Raw genomic sequence first — 27,789 nt, 5'->3', positions numbered from 1 at the left:
AAATTCTTCTCTCAGAAGAGTAAATGTGGCACATCAGAAAACGGGAGTTATCATTTATATCTCTCTTAGAATATTGTGATTGATAATATTGAGAAGTTAACCTCTCTTGCTTTAATATCACTCATATTAATCCTCTTCTTCCAAAGACCCTGAACTAATTATAGAGGACTTTCTTTTTGAGTTATGACAGATCTGTGTATTTATCACACTTTTAAACATTAGTTTCAAGTCAGTTTATTTAAGTACATTAGAAAAATGAAATGCTGCACAAAAATGAATGATCATATATAATCACAGAGGGGCGCCGGATAGCCTAGCTGTCATGAATTCGTACCTAGTGGCCTAGTGCCCCATGCACAGATGGGACTGCAGCCCTCGTTGTAACCGCCATGGGTTCGAATCCGGTCTCAGCCCTTTGCTGCATGTCATCCCCCACTCTCTCCTCCTAAAGTTTCCTGTCACTCTTCAGTTGTCCTATCCAATAAAGGCAAAATTGATGGAAATATAACTTATATAATCATAGAGATAAGATGATATACGTGCAAAAATCAGAGCAAATCAAGAAATTAAACAAACAGGATTGCACTAATAAGAACAATACATGGCGCTTTAGACTGGTGTTAACAGCATCATTTAAAGGGAAATCTGTTATTACAATATTACTATTATTATATATATTATTTAGAACCAATAACTGTTTTTAAGTTGGTGTATACAATGGAGTGCAATAGTGTGTGAACTTGTTCATTAAGGTAGTGAGTGTGTGCATGCCATAAATCTGACAGTCATCTCTCTTTCTCTCTCTCTCTCTCTCTCTCTCTCTCTCTCTCTCTCTCTCTCTCTCTCTCAGGGGGGATTCTAGACATTCCTGAGGTCTGTAAAGCAGAGACCTCTGAGTCAGTCAGGTCATGGCCTCTTGCTAAATGAGCTGTATCTGCTTCAAATGGACACTGATTACTTAAGCAAGAAGGAGTTCCCAACACTAGCATGTCATTGAAGGTATGGTAACAGCTTAGGACTTAAGGGTGTGCCCCAAACTACCTGAGGTATAACCAAATAATGATTTTCAGGTGTATGCTGTTCTTATAATGAGACATAAAGACTCTTTTTAAATTACGAACAGATGATCACATTTAATATCAAATCAAACACATCAGTGCAACAAAAATGAGTGTTGTTTAATGGTCTGCTTGGTTTGAATACACAAAAGGATAAAGGGTCTTTTTCTCCCCTAATTTTGCTGACTCACATTCCCCTAATTTACACTTCCCTGATTAAATAGACTTTCAGGACTGTACTGGAGATTAAAAATCCACTCTGAATGGTTTGCTTTGTCACTCATTCATTAAAGCATTTTTAAAGACTGTCCCACGTGCGTGGTTCTTTTTATTTGGCAAAAATGTTGTAAGACACATCCGGAATGAAATAATATTCCAGTTAAAAGTTTGGAAATTGTGGCTCCGCTTGGGAAATTTACGACAACTCCAGGAGAGGAGAGCGAGGGAGTTTTTTAAAATATTTTACCCAGCCAAAGAAATACAGGAAACGTCTCACTATTACATTTGTCCTCCTAGCACCACTGTATGCCTTTGATTACTGTTTCATAGAAAGGATTAAGTGCTGTAATCACTTAACTAATGTTGTATGGGCTGTTATTTAAAGACATATCACTTTCTATACATTAAGTGATTGCAATGTTTATATGTTTAGATAAAAAGAATGCTCAATAAAGAAACAAATGTAAATACAATAATACATAAGAATAACCCTTTTTGCACACTGATCCAGCTCAAGAACCTCTTTAAAAAAGGTTTAATAGATCACATGTAATAGTTTATATCAGTGGTTCTCAACTGGTCTAGCCTCAGGACCCACCAGCAACTCCTTCATGAAAAATCGCGACCCGAATTTCAGATATTTTTCAACCAATCAGGTGTCTTTCAATGAAAAATTGTGCAGTTTGGAACTCAGTCAGTACAAAACGAAAAAGCGCTTCATAGACTTTTTGACACTATATTTTTTCTAGGCACACATAAGTGACCCCCTGAAAATGGCTCCGCGACCAACTTTTGGATCCCGACCCACCAGTTGAGAAACACTGGTTTATATCATTACCTTTTCCATTATGTTGTTATTAATACAGAGTGATTTTCTGTTCTCCTTTAAACAATCAAATATATTCATTTATACCACCCAGATATATAAAAAGGAAGTCTAAATGTGTAACAATATTTAGCTAAATCGACAATGTCTGGACAGTCACTAATTAACAGTTATAAAAATATATAAACATACACAAATGATGAATTGTTATATAATTTGTAGAACAGCTGAATATTCTCCAGTCTTTCCAGCAAAGATCTGACTTATCCATAGAGGCGTGACCCCTCTGTTTCTTCTTCCAAATTCCATCACATTATGGCCCCATATAATATAATATTATGTTATAGAAATATAAAGAACATTGTGTTTTGGCAGCTGGGGTTGACTGAACTCGTAACTGGTTTTAAATATTTGAAACACCAGAGGAGTTCATGCTGAGACAGGGTGCTGCACTCCAACCATGACCTCGGCTTCAATCACATATTTAACCAGGAGGCCAGAGCTAAGCTCCGTTTTTAATCAGACATATGTGACTGCTACAGTATTTTTACTCCAAACTATAGTACTGTCTTATTAGGTGGGCTGTTTTTTATTTTGAAAGGATGGTTGAATAGTTCAGAAATTATGACACAGCAGAAACGATTCGATTTGTTTATTGTTTACAAGTTGCGTTGTATGTATACCCCAGTGTTTAGACATATATCTCTGGAAATGTGTTTCTTTGCCTGCATCTTTTTCACACTTCGATGTTTCTGTAGTCACAGGAAAAATAATATGCCACTTTCCTGCCTTCTGAAATCAGTGTTGTTTTCATCCCAAAGAAACACATTCAACATCTGAGCAGTTGTTTGTTCAGAAAAGTCAGCACATGCACACCATGTATTTAGGTTATCCTCCTTCTCTTACATTATTTCTTCCTTGTATTGTTTACACTGTTTTGTTGTTATTCCTTGTTAAGCTTCTTTGAGTACTTAGAAAAGTGCTATAAAAGTCTAATGCATTCTTATTCTTATTAGGTGCTGAGTTTTAAAAAATCACAGCACCTGATGAAGAGCCATATAATTAGATCATTAAGTCTATCTTTGGGAGCCATATGCAAGTCTTTGTGCACCAGTTGTTTGTTCAGCCAGAAGTTCCTTGTTTACAATCACCTTGTTTAGGGCATTATAAAAGAAAAGTTCACTTTTATAGTATATTGTGGACTTGATGAACACCAGAAAGGTCAGCTGGTTGCCTATGGCTGTCTGTCTGGTGCTTATTAGAGGAAACAGAGATCTTTCTTTCAGTTTCCAGGTTTCACATGGGAGGCATAAGCCAAACTTTCAGAACATTACAAGGACACTACATCTGTCCATTGTTGAATGATAATGACATTACTACATGTAGAATTTCAGATGTTTCATGTGGTTTCAGATTGGTACTTCAATACTTAAGCGTAGTCAGTGCCCTTAGTTGTCCTCATTTAACCCCTCCCGACCAAGCTCACTGCACTGCTGTCGTTTTTTTTGTGGATAAGGACACTTGCCTGCTGTGATACTAAGGGATCTTACAATGTCCCAGACACACATCATTTTATATTGCAGAGCTTTGTTCCCAAATCTCCCAAATCTTTGCTGTGATCCAGTGTGAGGTCTTGATCCCCTGTGAAGCACTCAACTGCACTGCTGTTAGGGCATCTGTCTACATTACACCATTATTCAGTTTCTCCATTGAGTCCAGCTGACAAGACATTGTAGTTTTATTCTACAATTATTTCTATTCACTACTTACAATGTTTAAAAGTCCAGGTATCCAGAGACCATTCTCACCACTGGTCCCTTGTGAAGCAATCAGGGCTGCACACAACAGCTCCAACGCACCTGATTGCTGTTGTCATTGAACTTGGTTAAAGCCTCATACATGCATACATACATTCAATTCATAATATCTTGTGCTTTCAAACAGAATAGCTGCAGAGATTTTGAAAGAGATTCCTCTGAAGTGTCTTAAAACTAAAATAACAGCTTATGACTCACATTCTCTTTTTTTTCTTTTTTACAGTCAATATTGATTGAATAAAACATGGAAGTTGTCTCAACGGCATACCCCATTGGTTACTGAAGGGAAAATTTGAAGCACAATGATGGTGGTTTCCAAATTGAAAACGTTCTCTCAACCTAACTTTTGGTGAACTTTGGCCAAGCACTCTGATTTTTGAATCAGACATTTTGCCTAATTGGTATCAAACCCTTTAAAAGACAGCTTTGGCAGGCATTTAAGATGTTGTGCCCTGGCTCATCTTGCCTTATTAGAAGATTTTGAGCAACACTGATTTGTGTGGTCCAACTTGTCCTGTTAGAGAGTGTCACAGCCTGATCCCAGAGAGAGCTGTGTCACATATAATACTGAAAATGGGGTGTCTTGGGGTGAAAACTGTGTGGTATTCTGTTATCATCAAGTTGCAGATACTTCCTGCTTGTGTGCAGAGGTGTGTTTTTTGTTTTGTTTTGTTTTTTGCACTGAGCTAAATATCAAACCTCTTCTTCTTGATTTCTTTAACTATTTTCTCTGACCCAAAATAATTTACAGCATTTGTCACCTTCCCCCACTGCAGCATATTTTAATTCATTAGTAACTTCCCCACTAAGTCAACAGACTAATCATTTATTTGGTTCACTGAGCACGAGAGATACAAACTTTTAATTCTACAATTATTTTTAAATCAACCTCATCCTACTTTAATTTGGTCGTTATGAAGCTCCATTTCTTTGCTCTCTTTGCCATTATTCTGTGGAATAATACATAATATTTATGTGGTTTTTGAAAGGGGTGCGTTGTTACCACAGCAGAGGTGGGATTTATCAACACTGAATGCAAATGTGCGTAAAAAATAAAAAGTATGGTATTGGCCTCTAAAAAAATAAATGTAAAAACAAATGCAAAAACAGTGGTTATAATGTTGCCAGTTTTTACAAACAGAACTAGACTATCTGCAAGCAACATGGATGCACTTCATCACCCATTAGTTGCCATTTATTTCAATGCTCTGAGGCCTTAAAGACTTTCCAGCACGCAACATAATGTTGATCTTTATAGAGGAAGTGTTTGTCATGTGTTAATATTTATCCCCCCCCCCCCCCCCCCCCCCCCCCCCCCCACGGCTTCACAATAAAGGGGATTCTTTCAGAAAACTTGTTGGAATCTATGGCCATTGTCAATTTTATGTTTCTATAAAAGCGCTTTTAAGACAGTGCCCTGCTGAACCACATGTTGGAAGAAGACCGCAGTGTGCTGTTTTACATGTGCTGTAAGCCTTCCTTAAAACACATGTTCCATTGTTTCTATGTTCAGGGGTGTCTGGGTTTTAGAAGATTTAAGAATAGGATTTCAGGCAGACATGATGATTTGATTCAGTTTTGAAGAGGTATCCTACTGCTTTGCTGAGTTTGAGAAAAATGGGGAACAGGATTCTACTCGTAGCTCGTCACCGCCTCTTGCTGGTTGAAAAAAGATACTACAAGGGGTTTACAATTCAAATCCAAGACCAAACCTTGGATGGGCACCTGTGAACCTAAATGTGAACTAGCATGTAATGCATACAAACTTCTCTAAAGTAACACTTTATAGTGCGACAAAATTGTGGAGAAAAAAAACAATGGGAGGGATTTATTCCCTGATAAGCAAACTTTAAATGAATGTATCATTCCACACTCCTGGTCGACAGGTGGCGATATTATCTGTGTTTTATTATCCTCCCTTGGTAGTCGCACAGAAATCATTCAACATGGCGGCCCACAGGGTAGCATGTTTAGGGTTGAATGCCCTTTATTCTTCTGTGTGCGCCCCAAAGCAGGTAACTTGCTTATAATTGTGTTATTTTGTGAGTGACTATAGACTTAGGGTAATGCTATCTCGCAAATTAAAATCGTTGCGATAGAGAAAGCAACATTTGTGGTGGTAAGCTTTCCGACATGACTTACTTAACACGCCAACAGACAGCTTCTTTAATACGTTCAAAAAGAACTCTTGTTGTTTGTTTGTGGCATGGTTAGTGTTTTATTAGCTACAGATGCATTGAAATAATTCTGGAGCCAGTTCATAAAATGTTTTAAATAAGGTAACGGTGTCTGCAAATGCCAGCTTTTGACCTGTGTCGTAAATCCTCTGCACATTTCTGCTTGATGTGTCAGTCTGAGCGACCGAAGAGAAAATGATGTCTCCATCAATATCACTTCATTTTGCCGGGAAGGTACAATAGTAGAATCTAATGCAACAATGACAATTAGTGATAACATGAGCTGAGTCATTCCTTAAGATCCATGCTTGGTCTGACAGTGTGACTAAGTCCAAATTAAATGTCTTTAAATTATTCAATTTGCATCTAAGCCACTTCTATCATCATCATCAACCTTTTATTTAAGTTCTCGGAGAGATCATTAAAGGGTGATCCTCATTTACAATGATGCCGAGAAAACATACAGAAAAGATAAACAACGAGAAATGAGATAAAGCTACTGCAGAAAATAAAATCAATAAAAGAGCAATAAGAACAACAGAATATATACACTCATAATTTAAAAGCTTGAAATTACTGCAGGGATAAGTCAGCAATTAAAATCAAATAAATAGTATGTTGTCCGCCTGGGGAAATGATTGTCTGACAACCACTAACAGCTGTTTGAACACTGTGTGCAGGCCCTGAGGAGCTGCTGGGGGGCGGTGGAGCAGGTGAGGAGTTACTATGTCGACTGGAGGATGCTGAGAGACCTCAAGAGAAGACAGATGGCTTTTGAGTATGCCGATGAAAGGCTACGGATCAATGCACTGAGGAAGAATAGCATCCTTCCCAAAGAACTTCAGGTATAATGTAACATTTGACTTTTTAATCGATAGTCGGTGTGCTTCAGGATATCCATTGTGAAAAATCTTCTCCTTTTATGAGTTTATCATTTTGAATACAAGTCATCAATTACAGTGAAACTATCACAGTTGTGACCATTAAGCAGGTGACTCATAACAACGTTTTTTTCATTATAATCACAGACAATAAATATTTCTGCATTTAAAAATCTTTGCAGGAGGTGGCAGATAAAGAAATTGCAGCACTACCACGGGACAGCTGCCCTGTGAGAGTACGCAACAGGTGTGTGATGACTTCAAGACCTCGGGGAGTGAAACGGAGGTGGCGACTGAGCAGGATTGTATTCCGTCACTTAGCTGACCACAACCAGATATCCGGGATTCAGAGGGCAAGGTGGTGACTGGGGATCCATTATGCTCCCGTTGGACTGGATCTTAAACATCAGGAAAGGAGGATATTAGTTTTCATGCATAGTTATTTCAGACTTTTAATGTCTAGAGTCTTTAGATGTAACAGTGATAAACCAGTACCACCAAGACCCACTAAAGCACGGAAGGTGTTCATGTTTAAAGTGAGTCTACAGTGATAACTTTCTGATTGTTGTCTCTCCTGGTCTGTAGGTTTTTGGTTTTTTTGCTTATGGCTCCTATGAAGAACATCCAAATACAAATGTAAAGAGAAATGGTAATGTGTCTCCTAACTGAAGCCAATGTTCCTGTACATTATTTTACTCCTAAATGTATGAATAAATATTGTTATAAATGAATGACTTCCTTTTTGTTAAATATACAAGTTCATACAGAGTCTCACATAAGAGGAAAACGAATGAATGTGTCCTGCCATTGTTATTACCACATACAGTGGACAAACTTTGTAACACATTTCAATGAAATAGATATATTCTGCGGTTGTATGTTTCATGTTCAAGTATGTCTCTTGGCTATGTTGCAAAACCCCTTGACTCAAACATGCCATTATGAATTATATATATTATTTACGATACTCTGATAATCGTATCGATATTACATTTATGTTAAAATGTTGGTGTATTGGGGCGCTGGTGGTGCAGTGGTTAGTGCGCACGCCCCGTGTATGGAGGCTGTCGTCCCAAGCGGGCGGCCCGGGTTCACGTCCCACCTGTGGCCTTTTTCCCGCATGTCATTCCCCGCTCTCTCGTCCTGATTTCCAACTCTATCCACTGTCCTATCTCTCCATTAAAGGCACAAAAAGCCCCCCAAAAAATAAATCTTTAAAATGTTGGAATATTTCAGCATCCATTCAAGTTAGTGTAAGTTACAGGGTAAAGTCAAAAATATGATGATAATAATTAAATCATGTAATAAAAGTCATGCTTATTCTTGAATCATGAAAGTATAAACAACAGTTTTTTTAGATATATATATATATATATATATATGTATATATATATATATATATATACATATATATATATATATATATATATATGTATATATATATATATTTTTTTTTTTTTTTTTTTTTAAAGAATGCCTTCAAATTGGGGCGGCTGTAGCTCAGTTGTGGTCCCTCAATCGGAAGGTTTACGGTTCAATCCCCAGCTGAGCAACATGTCCGATGTGTCCTTGGGCGAGACACTTAACCCCTTAACTCCCGCTTCTTCAGTGGCGGTGTATGAATGTATTAGTGTTGTACTTACTCTCTGATAAAAGAAAAAGCGTCTGCTAAGTGAATTGTAACTTGTATTGTAACTTCAAATTGGCCCTACAGGTGGCAGCAGTGCGCCTACTACGCTTGCTTGCTGTCCACCATCTAAAAAACAAGAAGAAGAGCGGAAGTATCGCACTAGGCTAGCACAGGCGAGACGCGTCCCTTGAACTTTGCGTAGATAACTGAGAAAAGCAACGCTTAAATGGCTCTAACCGAACAGGTATACAGTATTTTTTAATTATTTACTAAGCACACGCTAATAGCTTCGTATTGTTCTCCCTGAATTGTACTTCATAATTATATCACAACAGTGAAAGCTAACATTAGCCAGCTGAGCTAGTAAGATAGCCACTGAGAACCGGAGAAGTTCGCAGCATTTTAATCTATTCAACCTATTTTTTTTTTATTTTTTTTTAAAAGATCTAAATCAAACTGATCAGTAATTGTCTAAATAGGATTATTGGTGTCTTCTTAGGTCTGGCTTTAGGATGTTTTAAAGGCTAGTCGGCAATCAGAAAATTAGCAGTAGCTGCAGAACAGTCTAGCAATTATTTGTCTCCAAGACACTAAACTTTGTTTTGCTCACAAGGGCGTTGCCATCACGTTTCTATTTTTAAACATGTGAATGAATGAGACTAAATGCTCATGTACAGACATCCTTTTCAGCCTCCACCAGAACCGGGGGGAGGGGAATGGTGTTTTTATTCCAGAAAAATAAACCATCCTAAGTATTCTTCATTCAAAGGAATCAAATCAAGGCATGCTGTGAAACCTTTAAGAAGAATTATAGATGTGTTTGGGACATTGGGGACTCTGACATTTTGCATCTTTGACCACACCTGCCGTCACAGAGCCTATTGGTGTTGAAATGTATATATGTGGGTGTGGCCCCCGACCTGAAGAAGAACTGTAGCTGTCATGAGTTAAAACTTTTTCTGGCATTTGAGCAGCTATCTTCTTCCTCAAACATGCAACATGGTATTTTTTTCATTTGAGGTGTTAGGTTCCAGTGAATCATTTGTTTGTTTTTTTCTGTTAATCTATAGAAAGTAGGCTGAGGGGAAACACATGTTTGTAGTTTTACACGTCATCTAAGTTAGAGGTTCTATCCAACGTATCATTGATAAGCATATCGCTGTGGTTTAACTCTCTATTGCAAATGTAGATCAACCAGCTGGAGGCAGATTTGCAAGAGCTGGGGTCGCTCTTGGAGAAGGCAGAGAGGAAACGGGTCCAGGAACTGCTGCAGCAGGAGAAAAAGAAAGTGGAGAAGGAGCTCGCGGCCAAACGGCAACAGAAAGAGCAGCAAGCCAGGAGAGAGGCCGACCCATCTGCTGCCTCTAGAGCAAAATACACAGTCAAGATCACCAACTATGGTACGGTGCTATTGTTTCTTTTTACTGGTTTATAACTACCTGTCAGTTATGCAAAAGAGTAACCGATAGGATCAGTGCCAGACCTGGAAAGGTATCTTAATATTTCTCACACTTTTGCATCTTTTCTACAGCGTGGGACCAGTCCGAAAAGTTTGTCAAAATTTACCTTACATTGAAGGATGTTCACAAAATTCCGGCAGAAAACGTGGAGGTCAACTTCACAGAAGGGTGAGCTGATATTCAACATCGTGCTAAAATACACAGTGTTCATTGTTTTGGTTCATTGTGTTCATACTGTTTGGTTTGCTCACTCTCTCTTTGACAGGTCGTATTCTGTTTTGGTAAAGGAGCTGGATGGGAAAAACCATCAGATGACCGTCCTCAACCTGTTATATCCAATCGATGAAAAGGACAGCTATAAGAAGGTGACTCATCAGTCAAAGCGTTTTTCAAAATCCAATATGGAATGACATATGTGGAAGCTGTAAATGTGACAAATCAATTACAATATTTCAGTCACTTCATGATAATTGGACAGTTTTACACCTCTTTACATCTTGGAACCGTTTCTGATGAAGTCTCAGCCAAGACTAGCAGAAAGTTCTGGAAGTTTTTTTTTTTTTTGTCTACAGTTTTACTAAAATAAGCATTTTGCCATCACTGCTGGACAGAAAGTCATCTCCAAAACATATCAATCCTGATTTTCTACTGATACTACCACAAGTTCTTAAAGCTACGTTTCTGCTCAGCAGCTGTTTTTATTTTTTTCAAATCCTTCAACTGCAACAAAAAACATTGCTGTCTAATGGTTACTTTTGTTTGCCAGCTGCAAAATTCAGGCCCAGTGTCCACTTGCATATACCCCTAAAGCCAAACTACTAACTTCAAGAGAGAGACTTGTTGGCTTATTTAGACTAGAGATCTTAAACTATTTTTTTTCTCCTGTCAACAGATCAAAACAGACATGATTCTGCTCATGTGCAAGAAGCAGACAACAAAGAAGTGGGACTGTCTAACGAAGGTGGAGAAGCTGTCTAAAGAGAAAGAGTAAGTTCATAGAGTAAAAGATATTGATTCCATTTCAATGGGATCTGAACGGTGAGGCCACTAAATCATAAAGGAGTTTACTTTTGCAAGGCATATTCAACATGTATTATTACACACATGTTGAGCATCATAACAACTACTGATGTCGATTTATTTTCAGTAGCTTTATAACTCAATTGTGTGTGCAGTTTCGTAAAACAGTTAGCATAATGAACATCACATTCTGAAAAACAAAATCTGGCCAATTATAGATTCAAGTGTGAATATGTCACACTCATTACCTGATCCACATCTACAAGAGAACATGAATAAAAACATCAGATACAGCATGCTGTCATACAGGATGTATGGAGGCCACAACAGGCTGCATAAGTCTGTCAGGTCAAAGCCAGTGAATTCACAAAGATGATTTCTGTTACTTTTGTCTGAAGGTGTGTCTGACCCCGAACTGGTAGATGGTTCTGAGGCTGCCTCCACAGACATAGATGTCTACTTTAACTATGTCAGTGCCAGTGCAGAATTATGATGACTGGCTATTTTTTGTGGCAAATAAGTCGTATTAATTCCAATATGACTGTTCAAACTGAGGATGCGTAGCAAAAAAGTCAGATCAGCACCTGGTTTAAGCCGCATATAAAAGTCGCCAAAATCTAAAAGTAAAGTTTAGATAGTCTATAGTTTATGGTTCTGGTTTGAAAATAGAGTTCTCAATCACCTTTTTAGCAGGAAAAATAGATTTGTGGCATTCAGCTGCAGTGCAGTACTGTATTTCTGTGCCTGGTGTCACTATTTATGATGCAGCATGGTTGCATGCATACAGAATGAGAATGAGGAACAAATTGTCACCATGTTGTCCTCAACAGCAAACCCAGTGCAGATGCCAACGCGGACCCCAGCGAGGGCCTGATGACCATGCTGAAGAAGATTTACTCGGACGGAGACGACGAGATGAAGAGAACCATCAACAAAGCGTGGTCAGAGTCCCAAGAGAAGAAAATGCAAGGAGGAGTAGGAGACATGATGGACTTCTGAAGTGCACCCACTGTTATACACAGAGTGAGAGCTGCCAGGGATTTATTGACATGACTTGAATATTGTAATTGATGGGTTGAAACATAAGTCCAGTATATATTACATCATTCCACAACATCATTAGAAATGAAACAAAAAGTCTCCTTCTGGACTTATTTTGGCCCTGGAATTAACAGCAACACATGTTTTCGTATTCCTTGGACTTGATGCATAAACCTGTTAGTGAATGCGTGTTCTTTCAGAAGGGCGTTGGCCAGCAGATGGCAACATTGTACACAGCAAGAAATCCCACAAATGCATCACTCATTTAGTTGAAGTCTGATATGATGTGTAATGGGACCACAGAGCAGTTTTTTTTAACAGAAGAAATTGTCAGTAGGTGCTCAGTCACCACCTAATATTGAACCTGTGTGTCTGTATTGAGCTGATGTTCCTGTTGTTTTCCACTGTTCATTTGCCAAAGACGTGACTCTAAACTCTACATATCATATTCCTTGTCATTCCATAAATACCCATTCTTGATCCATAATGCACTAAAATGTGTCCTGTGTAACTCTGTAATGTTACTCTTTGAGTCCTGTTCACGACACTTGTTTTGATTTCCATCAAACATGTTGTATGTAAAGTGTCTGTTCTTTCATTTAGTTAATTATTTGATCACGAATCTGTCACGTGCTGTTGCCTGAGTTCAGGAGTTCATGAAGTTCTCTCAAATATACATCTTGAGTCTTATTTTCCTCTGATTCCTTCCTGTGATCCAAGGTTATTATGTTCAGTGTTGTCTGCAAAAAAATGTCTAAGCTTGGCTTGTCACAATTAAGAAAGGAATGCTTGTGCACAAAGCATTGGTCTTTTAATGTAACAGATCTACATAAAAGGACACCGGTTTTAAACCCAAGCTGTACTTTTAATCCAAAGAAACCCTCAACTTAATTTATAAGTAATTAAAAAAAATAGATCCCTTAGGTTATTGTTTAAATCCAGGACATTTAAATCAACCATTGTGTCTTTATTATATGAGGTCATAGCAGACAGACTTAGAATTAGTAATTATTGATGAATTTATTCTTAAATCCTGCTAGGCATTGGCAACCCAGCTGTACGTTTTGTCCACCAGGTGGCGGCCGCGATCGATAGTTCTCGAGTTCATGGGGGTATTTGTCTGGGCATTTCACAGACGCGTTCTGGGGGAATTGTAAACCAAGGATTTATTAAGAAAATTGTTTCTTTGTATTCATTCTGAGAAGTGTGGTACGATATGAGCCAACACTTGAGCTGTTAAATTAAAAGTCTCATAGCCATAGTTTCATATGTGAGATACTGATGAACATAATTAATTATATACTTGTGGACAAATGGAAATGGGGCCATATTTTATTTCATCCATAGTATACAATCCCCTGTATGCTCGGGATTAGTTTACATAAATTAGATTTGGTGATTATTAACGTAATTAGTCATTTGCAGCACATGTGAGCATTTTACCAACCAAGAAAAAGATGCATGATAATCGTGGTAAACCTTAACTCTTCTTAAAAGAACTGTCTGAAACTTCAGTAAAGTTCCCTCCCCGCTCGGCTTACAACACCTCAAAAGACATGAGATACATCAACGTGAGGTGAACCAATTCCGTTTTCATGAGCTCTTTTCATTCACGTTTTCATATACTCCAGCTGCAATTTTTTTTGACTGAGTCAGTCTGAGCAAATCGTCTGGACTTTCTCCGGCAGTGCGCCTCCTCCCTCCCGCCCCCGCCCCCTGCTCCGTGACGTTGCTGCTGGTTTATAAAGGCGCATGGAGCTCGGCGCAGACACGCCAGATGGATAGAGTTGGCTGTGCCGGATACATCCGTACGCACTAGACCAACTGCTGAGAAAACAAGCGAAGGGATATTTGTTTATATATATTTACAAACACTCTGATTTTGACACCGCTGTGTTCAATGGATACCGGTTGTTTCACTGCAGCGCAGCGAATTTCGTGTCACACCATGAACGCGGATTTATTTAAGCCTGTTCCGGAACGTGGACCCCAGCGGGTCCCTGTCGCGGTGAAAACCAGCAGGACTAAAGCCGACCAAATCAAACCGGAGCTGGCCCAAGTAGTGACAGACTCCAAAACAGGAAGATCCTACAGCAAAGGGAAGCTTCTGGGAAAGGTACGGAGACTGATTTAATATTTCAAACATGTGCTTATTTGGCTTCACGTCAGTTTTCTTTTTTTTGGGGGGGGGGAGCGTTATATCTGAGGCGAATGATGTATCTCTGATAGAGTTTGTGTTGGGTTGATACCAAAGCTGTCGATGATTATAGGTAGCCTAATCACCAGCCATGTTCCAGGTGTGGTAATAATGCTGGTAGAGGGTATGACCTCGTGGTGGATGTGGCCAATCTCCCCCTGCCGTGCGTCGTTACTGAATGATTCAGGCGCAAGGTGTGCCCAGCTCCTGTGCGCACATGCCAACCCCTTTTTATAATAGCCCCCAAAGTGATCACTTACAATAATCCTTGTATTTGAACGGCATCGCAGACGACTGCTTTGTCGAAAACATCTCCCTGACTACGCCACGACCCCCGTCTCCTCTATCAGTTCTCCGCTGTAATGATTTTAACATGGTATGTGCCATGTATGAATGAGCGGCTGTATCAACATGTTGCTCGTCATCGATACGCTGCATCGGGCTGCCAGCCAAGTCGTTTCCCCTTCTCTCGCTCTCTCTCTCTGTGCTGCCTGCCGCAGAGCTGGAAATGTCTCCGTCAATTTCACGGTTAATGAATGCAGCGGCTCTGTCTGCCTCATCCCTCACGTCCTCAAGCCTACATAATCCTGATTGTAGTCAGAAATGTGCAGGAATAAGCAGCTGCAAACATGATATAAGAGGTTTATCGTCGGTTTTTAGAAGTACATGAGATCACCAAAGGCAGTAAAAGATGCTGTGCAGCTGATTACAAAATGATGCAGCTGAATAGTTAACCCTTTTAGACTGCTTAAACTGGATTGATTATTGATTTCACTCCACACCAGCTTGTCAGACTTGGCTAAATGCCTTCTAAACATTTTGACTGATGAACACTTATTGCTCCGAAGGATCAAAGATTTACAATTGAGGCAGATAATTTATGGCCTTTGCAGGTTTTCAACCTGCTGCTTTTGTTAACTGCTCATCCTGTTTGTCTCTCCCCCAAGGGCGGCTTTGCTCGATGCTACGAGATGACAGACCTCTCTAACAATAAAATGTATGCTGTGAAGGTGATTCCACAGAGCAGGGTGTCCAAACCGCATCAGAGGGACAAGGTACATGATTACGCTTGTTTATATTCTGCACAGAGGACCATGCAGTGTCCTGAATTCAATATCTGGCTTGTGTTTTGAGATGCGAACACAGATTGACGTGTTCTCTAATTAACAGATTACGAACGAGATCGAGCTGCACAAAACCCTGTCGCACAAGCATGTGGTGAAATTCTCTCATCATTTCGAAGACCAAGAAAACATCTACATATTCCTTGAGCTCTGCAGTCGGAAGGTGAGTCTTGAGAGAAATTTCTAGAACAGGCTGCACAGCTTGCTTGTGCTTTGCTTGCACGTACACAGCTTGTTCCACAGTGGCACAATAGCGTCTGCACTCATACTTCAAACTAGATTAATAAAAGATTGAAAGTGTATCAATCTAATGCCACTGCTTCTGACATCGGCATCTAATTTCTGTGATTCTGCAGCTGTGTGTGTGCGCAGTCTAACTGACAGATGTGATGTTGACAGTTCATTCATTGCTCTGTCTCTGCAGTCCCTGGCCCACATTTGGAAGGCGAGACACACGCTCACAGAGCCAGAAGTACGTTATTACCTCCGACAGATTATATCCGGCCTCAAGTACCTACACAGCAGAGGAATCCTGCACAGAGACCTCAAGCTAGGTATGTGAGCTGAAACCCTAAAGAATCCCAGGAATCTGCTGTGACTCCGGGCAGGCATATGTTAGGTGCGGAATGCTGACTGGACAAATGTTATTGTCTCTTTCAGGCAACTTCTTTGTCAACGAGAACATGGAGCTGCGGCTAGGAGACTTCGGCCTCGCTGCAAAGCTGGAGACAGTCGAGCAGAGGAAAAAGTAAGAATATTTTCCTACTTCTTTTGAGTATTATCATAATTTTGGTAGCTAAAAGAAGGTAACTGGTTTTTCAAGTTAAACAGTGTTTGCATTGCGACTTAAGTGATTCAAATACATAAAAGTATCACCAATGTACCTGAACATCAGCCCCTTTCTAATCTTTCTAAAACACACATGAACATAAAACCATTACGTCGGTTTTCTAAGCACACACTTCCTCCCACAACTGTCCCCAGTAAGTCCCTAACTAAACCGGTTTCCAGGTGACGGTTGAGCGTAGCACTCAGAGCAGAGTTTCACTACCTGTTTGACACTTGCCTGGCAAACAAGAGGAATGAGGGCAGGAGGAAAATAAAAAAAAAAAGCCTTAAACAACCACTTCTTTGTCTTCATGATGCTTTTGCAAAACTGGAGAACATTTACAGTAATGGGTTTTTAAATGAATCCTGCTATTTCCTTTTCTCAGAACAATCTGTGGCACCCCTAACTACCTGGCTCCTGAGGTGCTCAACAGGCAGGGTCACGGCACAGAGTCTGACGTCTGGTCTCTCGGATGTGTGATGTGAGTTGCTTTGGTCCAGTCACGTGTGAAATTACATTTGTAGAATGTTGTTGAGCTGGGTTTTGTTTTCTTACTTCAGTCACTGTGGTAATGACAACGCATTTCCCAGATTGATTGTGGTCTGATTCCTTTTTTTTTTTTTTTTTTTTTTGGGAGTTCTCTCATTGTTGTCTTGTTTTGTCCCGTTCAGGTACACGCTGATGTGTGGAAACCCTCCTTTTGAGACTCTTGACCTAAAGGAGACATACAAGTGTATAAAGGAAGTCCGGTACAACTTGCCATCCTCGCTTTCGCCTGCTGCACAGAAACTCATCTCAGGCATCCTGCAGAAAAACCCCAGCGACAGACTCTCCCTGGATCAAATCCTCAACCACGAGTTCTTCACCAAAGTATGCAAAAATGCAGTATTTTATTGCTTTACATGCTTTTTAAACCATCAGCTCGTCATAATGCTTTTTTTTTTTTTTTTTTATTTGGTGTGGGCACTTGAAACTAGAACAGAATATGACATGCCAGCACTTGATGTATCATCCTCTTTTCACTTGAAATGAGCCGTGCGTCGACTCGGCTCCATTCCCTCTGCATCTTCCTCACCTTGTCTGCTTTGCTCTCTTGCCTCTTTTTATTTCCTCCTCTAGGGTTTCACTCCTGATAAGCTTCCCCCAAGCAGCTGTGTGATGGTGCCAGAGCTCCATCCCCCAAGCCCTGCCAAGAAATTCTTCACTAAAATGGCTAAGAGCCTGTTTGGGAAGAAGAAGGCAAAAGGTAAGCAGCAGCACAGTCAGGTGACAGTAGAAGAGTAGGTCATCTGTTTCACACGTCAACTCTAGGTTACATATTTGTCTTTCCCTGAATGTAATTATCTTGTACCTTTTTCATACACTAACTTTCTCATGCGTTATGAGAAATAATATCTAGTCAAGTTCATACACAAGGTTGTATTTAGTTTTGGGTTTCTTTTAAATGGAGTACATATAAGAATACTTTTGTGCTTGAATATATTTGTTTTGACTATAGTGCATGAATCTTGTTTTTTTTTGCAGTGGAGAAAATTCCATGTGAGGAGAAAGATGACAAAGACATTTCCAAGCTGGTTTCCGGCATTGTCAAATGTTCAATCAACCGACAGATCAGCTACAAGACAGTGGGACCCAACGAGGTGCGTCTTTGATCTCTTTCTGTGTCCTACTTCTGCAAGAAAACAAAATGGCACCTTGTTCACAGCAGACCAAAATAGGGTACTTCAAGCAACTAATAAGAACAGTGAAAATCAGTACTTGTGTTCTACATGTGGGACTTGATACTGAAGACATCGGCTGTGGCAAAAAAAAAAAGTGCTTATGTAACATTCTCTTTGAATAATGGATTATGCTTTTAATTATACAAAGGAATTGTGCTTCCTAAAGAGATTTAGTAATGTGTTTTTTGTAGCTTTTGTTTCTGAGACTGCAGTGTAAGAATCTGTGTGGTCCCAGAAATCCTTTGGCTTGTCAGCAGAGGAGTGAATTTCAGAGGAAGAATGTTTGTTTTTTGAGGGCAGTTTTCTTTGTAGTATTTGAGGAAACTGTTGGTGCGTACTCTTCTCATCAATCCTTTTTTACAGTTTGCATTCTATGACTGACTAGTTTTCTATTTATGGATTCAAAATTGAGAATGGGATCCGAGACTAAATGCCACGACAGCAGGAAGCTCAGTTGGCCAATCCCTGATCAGTATGGTCAAGCTGCTATTTATAGAGCCCAAAAGAACTACATTGTTTACTCCTCGGTGTGAATATTTCTCTGACTGATTGATAATGAGAAACCAGGTTGTTGTCAAGGGGCACAAACAGAGTTTTGACATCTACTTTGTTTCAACTCTTTCTCTTTTTGTAGTTTTTCTTGCTAACCAAAAGATTACTAGCAGATTATTCTCACAAACTGCTTTGTGTTTACATGACAATAGAAACTACTTATCAAATATGTAGAGTGTGTACAAAGCACACAGGAAACTGTGTTGCTAAAAGTAGTTTTGCCCTAGTTAACTTGCAATGAGATTCACACAGTTCAAACGTTGAAAACCAGTGACGCAACAGTGGTTTGTGGTGTTGTCTAATATATAAACTACAAAACCAGGTTGCAGGTGCAGTTTTAATTTAGACCCACAAAGGTGAGGCAGTTGTGCAAACATTAATGGAACACTGAATGTCTCACACAGTTCTTAATTCTGTGGGTACTTTCTTCTGTCTTGTGCTATAACTTAATGTTGGGTTGTCATGAATGTGTGTTAAATACATCTTTTGTTTCTGTTTTTTTTGCTGCTCAGGTTCCCTCTCCCACCGGTCAACTGGTCAGCTCTGTGCCTCTAGAACAAACTCCTGCTGAGGAGGAATCCAGGAAGTCCATCTCCCGCTCCTTCAAGGGCACCATGGCCAGCAGCAGTGAACGTAAGGCGCTATACTTTCTCCTCTTGTACATGAATGTCATAGCATTTTTTGATTCCTTGTGTCTTCGGAGAATAGGTTGACTTATTTATTTGTTTTGTCTCCAGCGTGTGAGGACGTCCTGACCCCTGCAGCTGTCGCTGAATCAGCCATGAAAGTTCTCAACAGCTGCCTGGTCACTATGCCTGCAGGTAGGAGAGCACAAATAATGCTGAGTCCTAAAGAATGAAAGAGCATTTATAGGCCACAGCTCGCTAAAGATGTAATACTGCAGCCAGTCAGTTTTATGTAAACCTCAAGACGGTAAAGGAATGCTGCTTAATTTTTTATCAACTGGTATTGGACACAAAAAGCAGTACAGCTTCCTCCTACATGAACTTTTTTTTTTTTTTTGGGTTGTATAACAAATTATGTAGAAGCATTCAATTTTAATCAACCAGATCTTCTTGTTCCAGCCTTCTCTTTAGATCCTCTGAATATCTGCTGACTCATGTAACCTAGGGAACCTTCTTAAATGAAGCGCTGTCTTAACAATAGTAGCATGTTTTCTTTCTGACTTTGGAAATAAAAACATTACTATTTCCCCCGTATATTCTAACGGCTATGTCTCATTGTCCCCAGCTACCAGAAACCCGCCCTGTTTGTCCAGGCCTCAGTCCTTCCTGTGGGTCACTAAATGGGTGGACTACTCCAACAAATATGGTTTTGGCTATCAGCTCTCCAATCAAAGCATCGGTGTGCTCTTCAATGAGGGAACACATCTCAGTCTTTGTAACCAACGCAAGTAAGTACTTTAAAGTGCTGCAGTATTTACTGAAGGTGTTGTGTAAACATTGGCGACTGTGCGTTAGTCAGCCAAGTTATTGACTTGAGTCACATAACCCCAGTTAACAAACCCTACCCTTGGAATCATTGTAGTGTTTAAAAAAAAACATTGTTCTTTTTCTCCCTCCAAACAGGACGGTCCACTACTGCTTGACCAACAACAAACACTTCAATTTCCCTGCCGCCACTCTACCTGAGCAGCTTCGCAGCCAGAAACAAATAGTCGAGCTCATGGCGAACTACATGGAGCAAAACCTAATGGAGGTATGAGAACTAGGTTATTTTAGCTTGAAGAGTGCAGCCATTTGTTTAACTATACTGTATATTTAATACTGTTTACAAAGAGCTACTGAGACAAGGTGATAAAATTAACTTTAGTAGATTTTCAAATTTTGTGTAAGAGCAATCTGACAATTTTTTTTTTTTTTTTTATGGCATTTTGTAAACTTGAAGTTTCTTTCTGTCTTCTTCAAGGGTGGGGATCTGCATTGTGAGGAGCAAGTTTCAGGTCCTCCTCCTTTGCTGCTGCAGTGGGTGAAGACCGACCACGCTCTTGTCATGCTCTTCAACAATGGCACCTTGCAGGTTTGGGAAAACTCAGTCAAAGATGCATTAAAAAAGAAGCAGTGCAATAATGGGGAGGAAAAAAAAATGTTCTTCTCGTATTAATACTGTTTTTCATCCCTTTTTTGTTAGGTAAACTTTTACACAGACCACACGAAGATCATCCTGTGCAAGTCAACCGATGACTCCTATCTGCTCACCTACATCAGCCGGGAGCGCGTCTCATGCACTTACCTCCTCAGCATGCTGGCTGAGATGGGCTGCACCTCGGAGCTCAGACACCGACTGCGATATGTGGTCCAGCTGCTCCAACACCATGCCGATGCCTGAGAGCACCAATCAGTGCCTCCCAGGCTGCCTGAGTGGCAGATGCCTTCGAGGCACTCTGACTGGTTAAAACCTCTTCTTAGGCAGCCTGACTGTTTGATTATATTCCTCAAGGCAGTGCTGGGAGGAGCCAACGGATGGAAAGATGCTCAGAGAAGTTGAGCAGATATTTTTGCCTTGACTGGTGCTTATGCTGCTGTTTATCACATGGATTGACCTTGATAAACATCAAGCAGTCAGGAAGTTGCCCCCATGCAGCATCTGCCTCAAGGATTAGTGCCTGTTCAGCTTATGCCTCAAAGGTGTCCACCTGGAAGGTATTGATACCTAAAATAAGAGACTCCTACTTGGCTTGAAATGATGGATCCCTTACAGGCAGATGCCTAAATAAACACCACAACTCTCATTCACCTTTCCTTCACTCAAAACCACTGCTTCTTGGCTGGACCTTTCTAAGCCAGCTCCCAACCCTGCAACATCAGCTTCCTGTTACAGTTGATAACCCAGGCATGGTCTCCCAAACAGTATCTTAACACTAAAGTTGTCCTTTTTGCTTGCAAAGGAACAAGGATAATCTTGTAGCTGGAATGCTTTTAGGCTCAGTTTTCCAAAAGTTTTTTAGCAGCAAGCTCACTTACTGGCGTTAACTTGCACTGGAACTGTGGCTTTACAGCAGAGATGCTTTGGGAAGAGCTGTGGTTTGGTTAGAGAGAAAAGGATCCTCCTACCCTCGGTTGGTTTCTGGCCTATTTGGATTATGGTGCACACTCTCTTTGTCCTTTTTTTTTTTTTTCATTTTAAAGAATTATTGAGCCAGCTATAGGATCACATTACAATCTTGACCTCACATGCACAAATAACATTCCTGGCTTTATTTGATGACAGTGACGCAAAAGTTTGCTGCTCCATCATCACTTGTCTTTTTTGTTAGTTATTAGACATTTTTCACTGACCTGGTACACGGCATGATAACGGGGCTATGGGAGCAACACAATATTGCACTTGTTTTTTTTTGTTTTTTTTTGTAAATTCATCTGGAAAATGAATCCTTTTACAAACACATGTTGTTTTATTTGTTTTTAACTAAATACCAAATTTTCTTTGTAGGTTTTTAAAATGATTCCGTTTTAAATTCACATACTAAAATTGAGTGTGTGCCACACATGCAGGTAAACAAAACAGTTGGTTGGAAAGTGAGGGTGAGGGGGGGGTTAAAGTGCCTTTCTGAGGGATGTCTGTATAGTGCAATAACAACCCTTTGTGAATGTCAAGCTGGATACAAACAGAGGTGGGTTTTCTAGGTGGGATTTACTTTGTACTTTGAGCCAAGTTTGAAAGTAAGTCCAATAGCACTACACTCTCACTACCTGGTATAAGCTTTTAGAATAACTGGTATCATAAATATATATCCCAGTAATATCTATTAAAAAAAGAAAACATTGTACGCTGTTGTACTGTACTGTAATCCTTATCGGTTTACATTGCTTTCTCGACCCAGAGTTGTATCCTAAAAACTGTGACCTGGAATGCAAGTATTACGTACATGTGTTTTCAAAAACCCAACATTGTGTAAGCCATCTGCCAATTAAGAAGAGTCCTTATTTTTTTGGCACATAATGTCCTGTTTATTTATTTTTTATTTATACATGTTTTTTTATTTATTGTTGTGTAAATGTTACGGTCTTGACACAAGGAAATGTTCAATTCCAATCACTTTTTCTATGAAACGTGTAGGGGGAAATGGGACAAAAATAAAGTTTATTGAAAATCACTTTGTTTGAACTAATTGTTCCACATTTTAAAGTGTTGCATTTGACACTATATTAAATGAGAAGGCTGGACAGACTGGGGAAAAAAAAAAAACTTATCTGATCCTCTTTCTCTGATTGATCATAATTGTAATGTGTACAAAAAATGTGATTTCTTGGCTACATGAAACCTTAATATTTTGAAAACAAAAACTTAGTTCATGCATTTAACATCATGGTAAGATAATGTATCACCAGATAATGAGAAAACAGTTGTAAGGTTTAATGCCCGTTTCATTGTTTCAGATAGTTGAACTAAAGTTACATTATCTGTGCGCATTCTTCTCTTATGTCCTCAGTAATAGTTTACATAACTGTCATACCATCTGAGACCAGTGCTGATAGGATTAGTAAGCATTCCAGCACACCTTTTAAAAATGTATGTGGCTTGACTGTGATGGTTTAAAAAAAGTGAACATGTACTTAAAAGAAAAGGCTATTTATGTCAGTACACATATCTTTATTGTTTTTATCGGCTGGCAGAATTATGGGTCAGCTAGGTAAGAGGAAAAATGGAATTGCATAGGGATAGCAATGTAAGATATGGACATAGACATAATGAGCATATACACGTCAAATCAATTCATACACACATAAGCAGCAGACAACACTGGTTCAGGGAAATGCACACAAATGCATACTGTAGAGCCTGGCACCCTGCCACACTCTTAGCTGTTTTCATGATGCAGCAGTGCTCCTACGAACCATGAACACACTCAGAGACAATGAGAGCTAAAGCAGCCTTGTTAGATGGTTGTTTTGTGTTGTGTGCCTGTGATTGTGTGTATACAAAAGAGTGTGGTGTACAGATAGACAGGACTCACTTGGCAGCTACTCAGAGAAACCCCATAGAGAGAGAGAGAGAGAGTGAAATGTCATCTCACTAACCTCCTGATTGCATGCTGGAATCTGGGGCAGCAGCAAGAGATCAAAAGGCTGCTTCACTCTAAAGGCCAAAATGTGCTGATTGCACATCTTTAATTGCAGCGTGAGCCATTCACTTTACTCTGTAAGTAATCTCAAAGGTGTAAGTAATAATCTCTATCTGAAGTCTTTGCTATCTCACTTCACAAGGTCTACAAATCTTGTATAAAAAAAGATGCTCCTGAATAATTACAAACTTAAATCATAAAACAGTGATTCATGTAAAGGCTTGGCCTCATCTGATGTAAAAGCTGGAAAGGAAAAGAGTTGTTTCATCTGATGTAGGGTTAGTATTTGGGAAAAGGACAAAGGAAAACATTGTCAGGGGCGATTGTTCTAAAAAGGCAAACTAGCAAAAGGTGATCTTTACCACTGCTGACATGTCAAAGTCAAAGTCATCTTAATTGTCAATTATTCATACATGTGCTGGACTTACAGAAGAAATGTCTATCAGTGATATAATAGTAAACATATGAAGAGACAAGTGAGTAGATACAGATATATATATTGTGCTCATGTGTGCCCAAGTTAGAAAGAGAGATTAAGACCAGCAGGTAAAAATAGAGGAGGAAAGCTGTATTCTTAATTATTCACATCATTATCCTCTTTTGAATTTCAAAGGCCTTATTATGTAGTCCAAAGATGTCTGAAATCCAGCAAAAATGATTTGGTATCTATGATTCTCTAATACACATGGCTCATATTTCTTTAGATGCTGACTCTGACAGCATTGACCCAGAGGTTTTAGGTTCTGAAATTATAGCAATACTGTTTTGTGATTTGGATGAATGTTGGGGTGGTGGACAGAAGAGCAGCAAAAACTGTCTGTTTATGTTTGATGTGTTTAAGCGAGCTAACTTTTTCTCAAGAGCTTGGAAAAGAAGACAAGATAGTCTGTTTAATTAGTGTTTATTTTTATTTTTTGACTGTTCCACGACAATGAATAGGCATACTATACACTCTGATCCTGGAGCGTTTAAATTCATGGTGTCATGGAAGCCCATGCTGGCTGGGAATAAATGTATGTATGACACAACGATTAGAAAATCATCAAACTGTTACAAATAAAGGCTGAAAGGAGTACTAACATTCAGTAAGATGGTGACAAATGTTTGAATCATTAAAGTAAAAGAGTATTTTCCCCCAGTTTCTTTTAAGATAAAACTGAAAGTGAAAGCACCAAAGTTTTTATAATAATATTCTTGGCTTTATTTTCCAGGAAACTCAAGCTGCTCATTTATGGTCAAAAGAGCATGTGAGAGTTTAACTAGGACATGCTAGGGTAAACTGTCACGCATGTTTACAAATAACATTAGAAGTCATAATTTTACTGTTTGTCTTGTCTTCAAATAAATTCAGCTACTCTGACAAGAAAGTGTATATAGGCCTATTTAATTTTCAGAATTTGAACATGTTGTTGCCTAACTCACGCCTTAAAAGACAAACAAGGTGGCTTTCAAAAAACGTAATTTAAACAGTCTGTCCACAACTTTCTGTGTGAAGACTTGTTTATTTCTAGATTTTGTTCCTTAGCATTTGGTATGGGCTTTTATTTTGAAGGCGGGCTTTCAACCTACCTGCCGCAAAGCGGATGAAAGAAAAAGGCGGTAGTTCGACGTTAACCCAGTGGAAGACTTTGGAAGTGCATCATCGTGTTTCTGCTGCACATTTCAGCACCTGTCTGGAAGATGCTCAAGTTATGAAACACTGTGAGTTTGAGACTTTGGATGCTGTTTCAAATGTAAAAGGGGCTTTTGTGTGTTTGTTCATTTGAATGTGACGAGTGAAAGAAATCCCTCCTGCTTATTCCAGATGCTGCTGCTGCTGCTGCTCTGCTGCTGTTTGAAAGAGCAGCTTCGTGTTTGTGAATTTAAGGCACTTAATATGAGTTTATTAAGCTTCAACATCAGTATAAGAGAGGATCATTGCTCTAGCTGGAGATGTTATACATGCATTAGCAATGATGTTTGAAGTAAATAGAAGAATCTCAGAGAGCACTTAACATGAATTCAAACATATCACAGCCGGATATCTCTGAAGTTGGTTTCGGAGAAATGCTGAGCAACATGACTAAACATCAGAAATGTCAAAATAATCTTACTGTCTCTATGCCTTGGATGATTTTTCTCCATGAATCAATACAGACACAAAAAAAAAAAGGTACAGAAACATTGTGCATTGATAGTTTGTCAGTAATGAAGAGTTTAGTAGTGTATGTATAGGTGTGTGACTGTTTTTTTTCTCCACTCTTAAATATGAGTCAATGCATCCAGCAGATGACCTTCACCCCCCCCCCCCCCCCCCACCCCCCCCCCCCCCCCACAGCAGACCCCGCATCACTAAGCTCTGGCTTTTATGGCTACTTCAGCATAAAATCATTTCCTCAACACAATACTTACATAATCTAAATGGCAATATGCCAACTCCTTTCTGCAAAGTGATCAGCACATCATGCCAAGTCATCTTCTGACTTTCTTTTTTATTTTGTTAAAATCGTTGACCCTGCTGATAGTTCACCAAAAGATTTTTTTAGCAGAGTTTGATGTGCCACCAATTATTACTGATGGTTGTAAAATGAATTCCCCCCTTATCTGTTCTGTTCAGATACTCTATACTTCAATAACTCCTTACTACACCAGAGCTAAAACCGAGAGAAAGGTAGAACGATATACCCTGCAAAAGTAACGTACCACATCATTCATTCATTCAACAATGTGTCTTCTAGCTACATCTGGATCAGCTGTTATATTAATAGTTGACATGATGATAATGTTGCTCACAAAGACAGCGTACTTTGTGGCCTTGGTTTTTCCTTCCTTTCTTTACGAGGGAATAAAAGTCACAACAACTGCTGGGATCTATTAAATCTTTGGAGAAGGGGATTTTCGACAAGGCTAACTGGGTGGTATGGTGAGGGAGTCAAAGCAGGGGACATCCCTCCCTTCCCCTGTTACTGCTTCTCTGACCCTGGGCCACATCTTTTCCTGGCTGAGATGTGTGAGAGTGCGTTTGTCTTGGCTCAGGCTGATCCCTGCGGGTTCCTGCCGCTGATGTCACATTCCTGTTCCTGTTACTTGTGTACGTCACACACCAGCCCGACAGGAAATGTGGGTTTCCTTTTACGATTCTCCCTCTGTTTTCCATTAAAAGAACAGAGGATGTCATCCACTTTCTTGCTGCCAAATTGAAATGTTCTCTCCGGGTTTTTAGTGAATAACGCATCAATAGAGTAATTCAGAAAAAGCTTTTAGGGCTTTTTGAATTTAATCATATTTGTTTAGTATTTAAAAAACAGCATACAACCTCTGACAACTCATTTTTGCCTTTAAGTTTCTTTTAATTAAAAGACATGCTGAACTTATTTTACAGCTTGGTCTTGACAAAAGTGCTTGTGAAGGGATCTTAAATACACACAAAGTAAAGAGGCTAGTAGTGTGAAAGTTGCTGTCTGTTAGAGGACCACATAAGGCCCTTTTACCCTGCAAGTCCGTAACCGAGTGGTAACACAGCTCTGCCATCACTACGCCTTTGTTCTTTTACATTGAATCACAGCAACGGCGTAATATAGGTTGTCTCAGGATGTGATTTTGCAAAGCGTTGCAAAAGCACAAGAGGCACAACTTGTAAACATACAGGGCTATTCACATACATACAGCTCAGGGGCGGAACAACTTTGCAGCATAATTAATACATCCTGCTTTTTAACATCATGATAAGGTGTAAGAGGAGCTCAAGTATCCTGCATTGAACTGGCAATTTATAAAGGGCAGATTCTGCTGCAGTGCTGAAACGAAGCTCGTTACACCACCTTTGTAATTTTTACACTGAACCAATCACAGCAGTCATGCGTATTGGTGTCCCAGTTTATGATTTTTACACACCATGATGGCTTTCCAGCAGCAAATTTGGCTTCACCTGTAAACGTAAATATGTTAATTCATATACATTAACACAGTCGGTTCTAAGCTAGTTAGCTAAACATGCTAACATGCTAAGTAAATTAAAGCAAACAAATTCCATTTAATTTCCAATTCTTTTGCAGTTGTGTGGCATAGAGAACGATATTTCCTATGGTTATATGGTTATTTTCTATAGGTTATAAAAATAGATTATGTACAAATGTTTCTTGTTAATGTCTTCCTGTTTCCTTCCTCTTACT

At 39.4% G+C, this 27,789-nt stretch overlaps 3 protein-coding genes across 3 annotated transcripts; all 3 read left to right on the top strand.

The window, feature by feature from the left end:
• Nucleotides 1-5,807: 5,807 nt before the first annotated feature.
• On the top strand, nt 5,808-7,709 carry mrps14 (mitochondrial ribosomal protein S14). The gene is made up of 3 exons (XM_020643756.3): nt 5,808-5,935; nt 6,778-6,942; nt 7,161-7,709. The coding sequence occupies exons 1-3, from the start codon at nt 5,867-5,869 to the stop codon at nt 7,341-7,343; spliced, it is 417 nt and encodes a 138-aa protein (XP_020499412.1). The 5' UTR covers nt 5,808-5,866; the 3' UTR covers nt 7,344-7,709.
• A 985-nt stretch (nt 7,710-8,694) lies between these two features.
• On the top strand, nt 8,695-12,819 carry cacybp (calcyclin binding protein). Its single transcript, XM_020643728.3, has 6 exons — nt 8,695-8,852; nt 9,798-10,008; nt 10,140-10,236; nt 10,334-10,433; nt 10,961-11,055; nt 11,919-12,819. Exons 1-6 carry the CDS (start codon nt 8,835-8,837, stop codon nt 12,085-12,087), a joined length of 690 nt encoding a protein of 229 aa, XP_020499384.1. The 5' UTR covers nt 8,695-8,834; the 3' UTR covers nt 12,088-12,819.
• Nucleotides 12,820-13,890: 1,071 nt separating this feature from the next.
• On the top strand, nt 13,891-22,669 carry plk3 (polo-like kinase 3 (Drosophila)). Its single transcript, XM_020643738.3, has 15 exons — nt 13,891-14,245; nt 15,274-15,381; nt 15,497-15,613; nt 15,875-16,004; nt 16,111-16,198; nt 16,665-16,760; nt 16,951-17,149; nt 17,399-17,525; nt 17,804-17,919; nt 19,065-19,185; nt 19,290-19,373; nt 19,804-19,966; nt 20,142-20,271; nt 20,482-20,592; nt 20,704-22,669. Exons 1-15 carry the CDS (start codon nt 14,030-14,032, stop codon nt 20,899-20,901), a joined length of 2,004 nt encoding a protein of 667 aa, XP_020499394.1. The 5' UTR covers nt 13,891-14,029; the 3' UTR covers nt 20,902-22,669.
• Nucleotides 22,670-27,789: the final 5,120 nt, after the last annotated feature.

Source organism: Labrus bergylta, chromosome 4, assembly GCF_963930695.1.
Source record: "Labrus bergylta chromosome 4, fLabBer1.1, whole genome shotgun sequence".
Lineage (NCBI taxonomy): Eukaryota > Metazoa > Chordata > Actinopteri > Labriformes > Labridae > Labrus > Labrus bergylta.
Note: the sequence above shows the minus strand (reverse complement) of the source record. Positions and strands in the feature narration are given on the sequence as shown.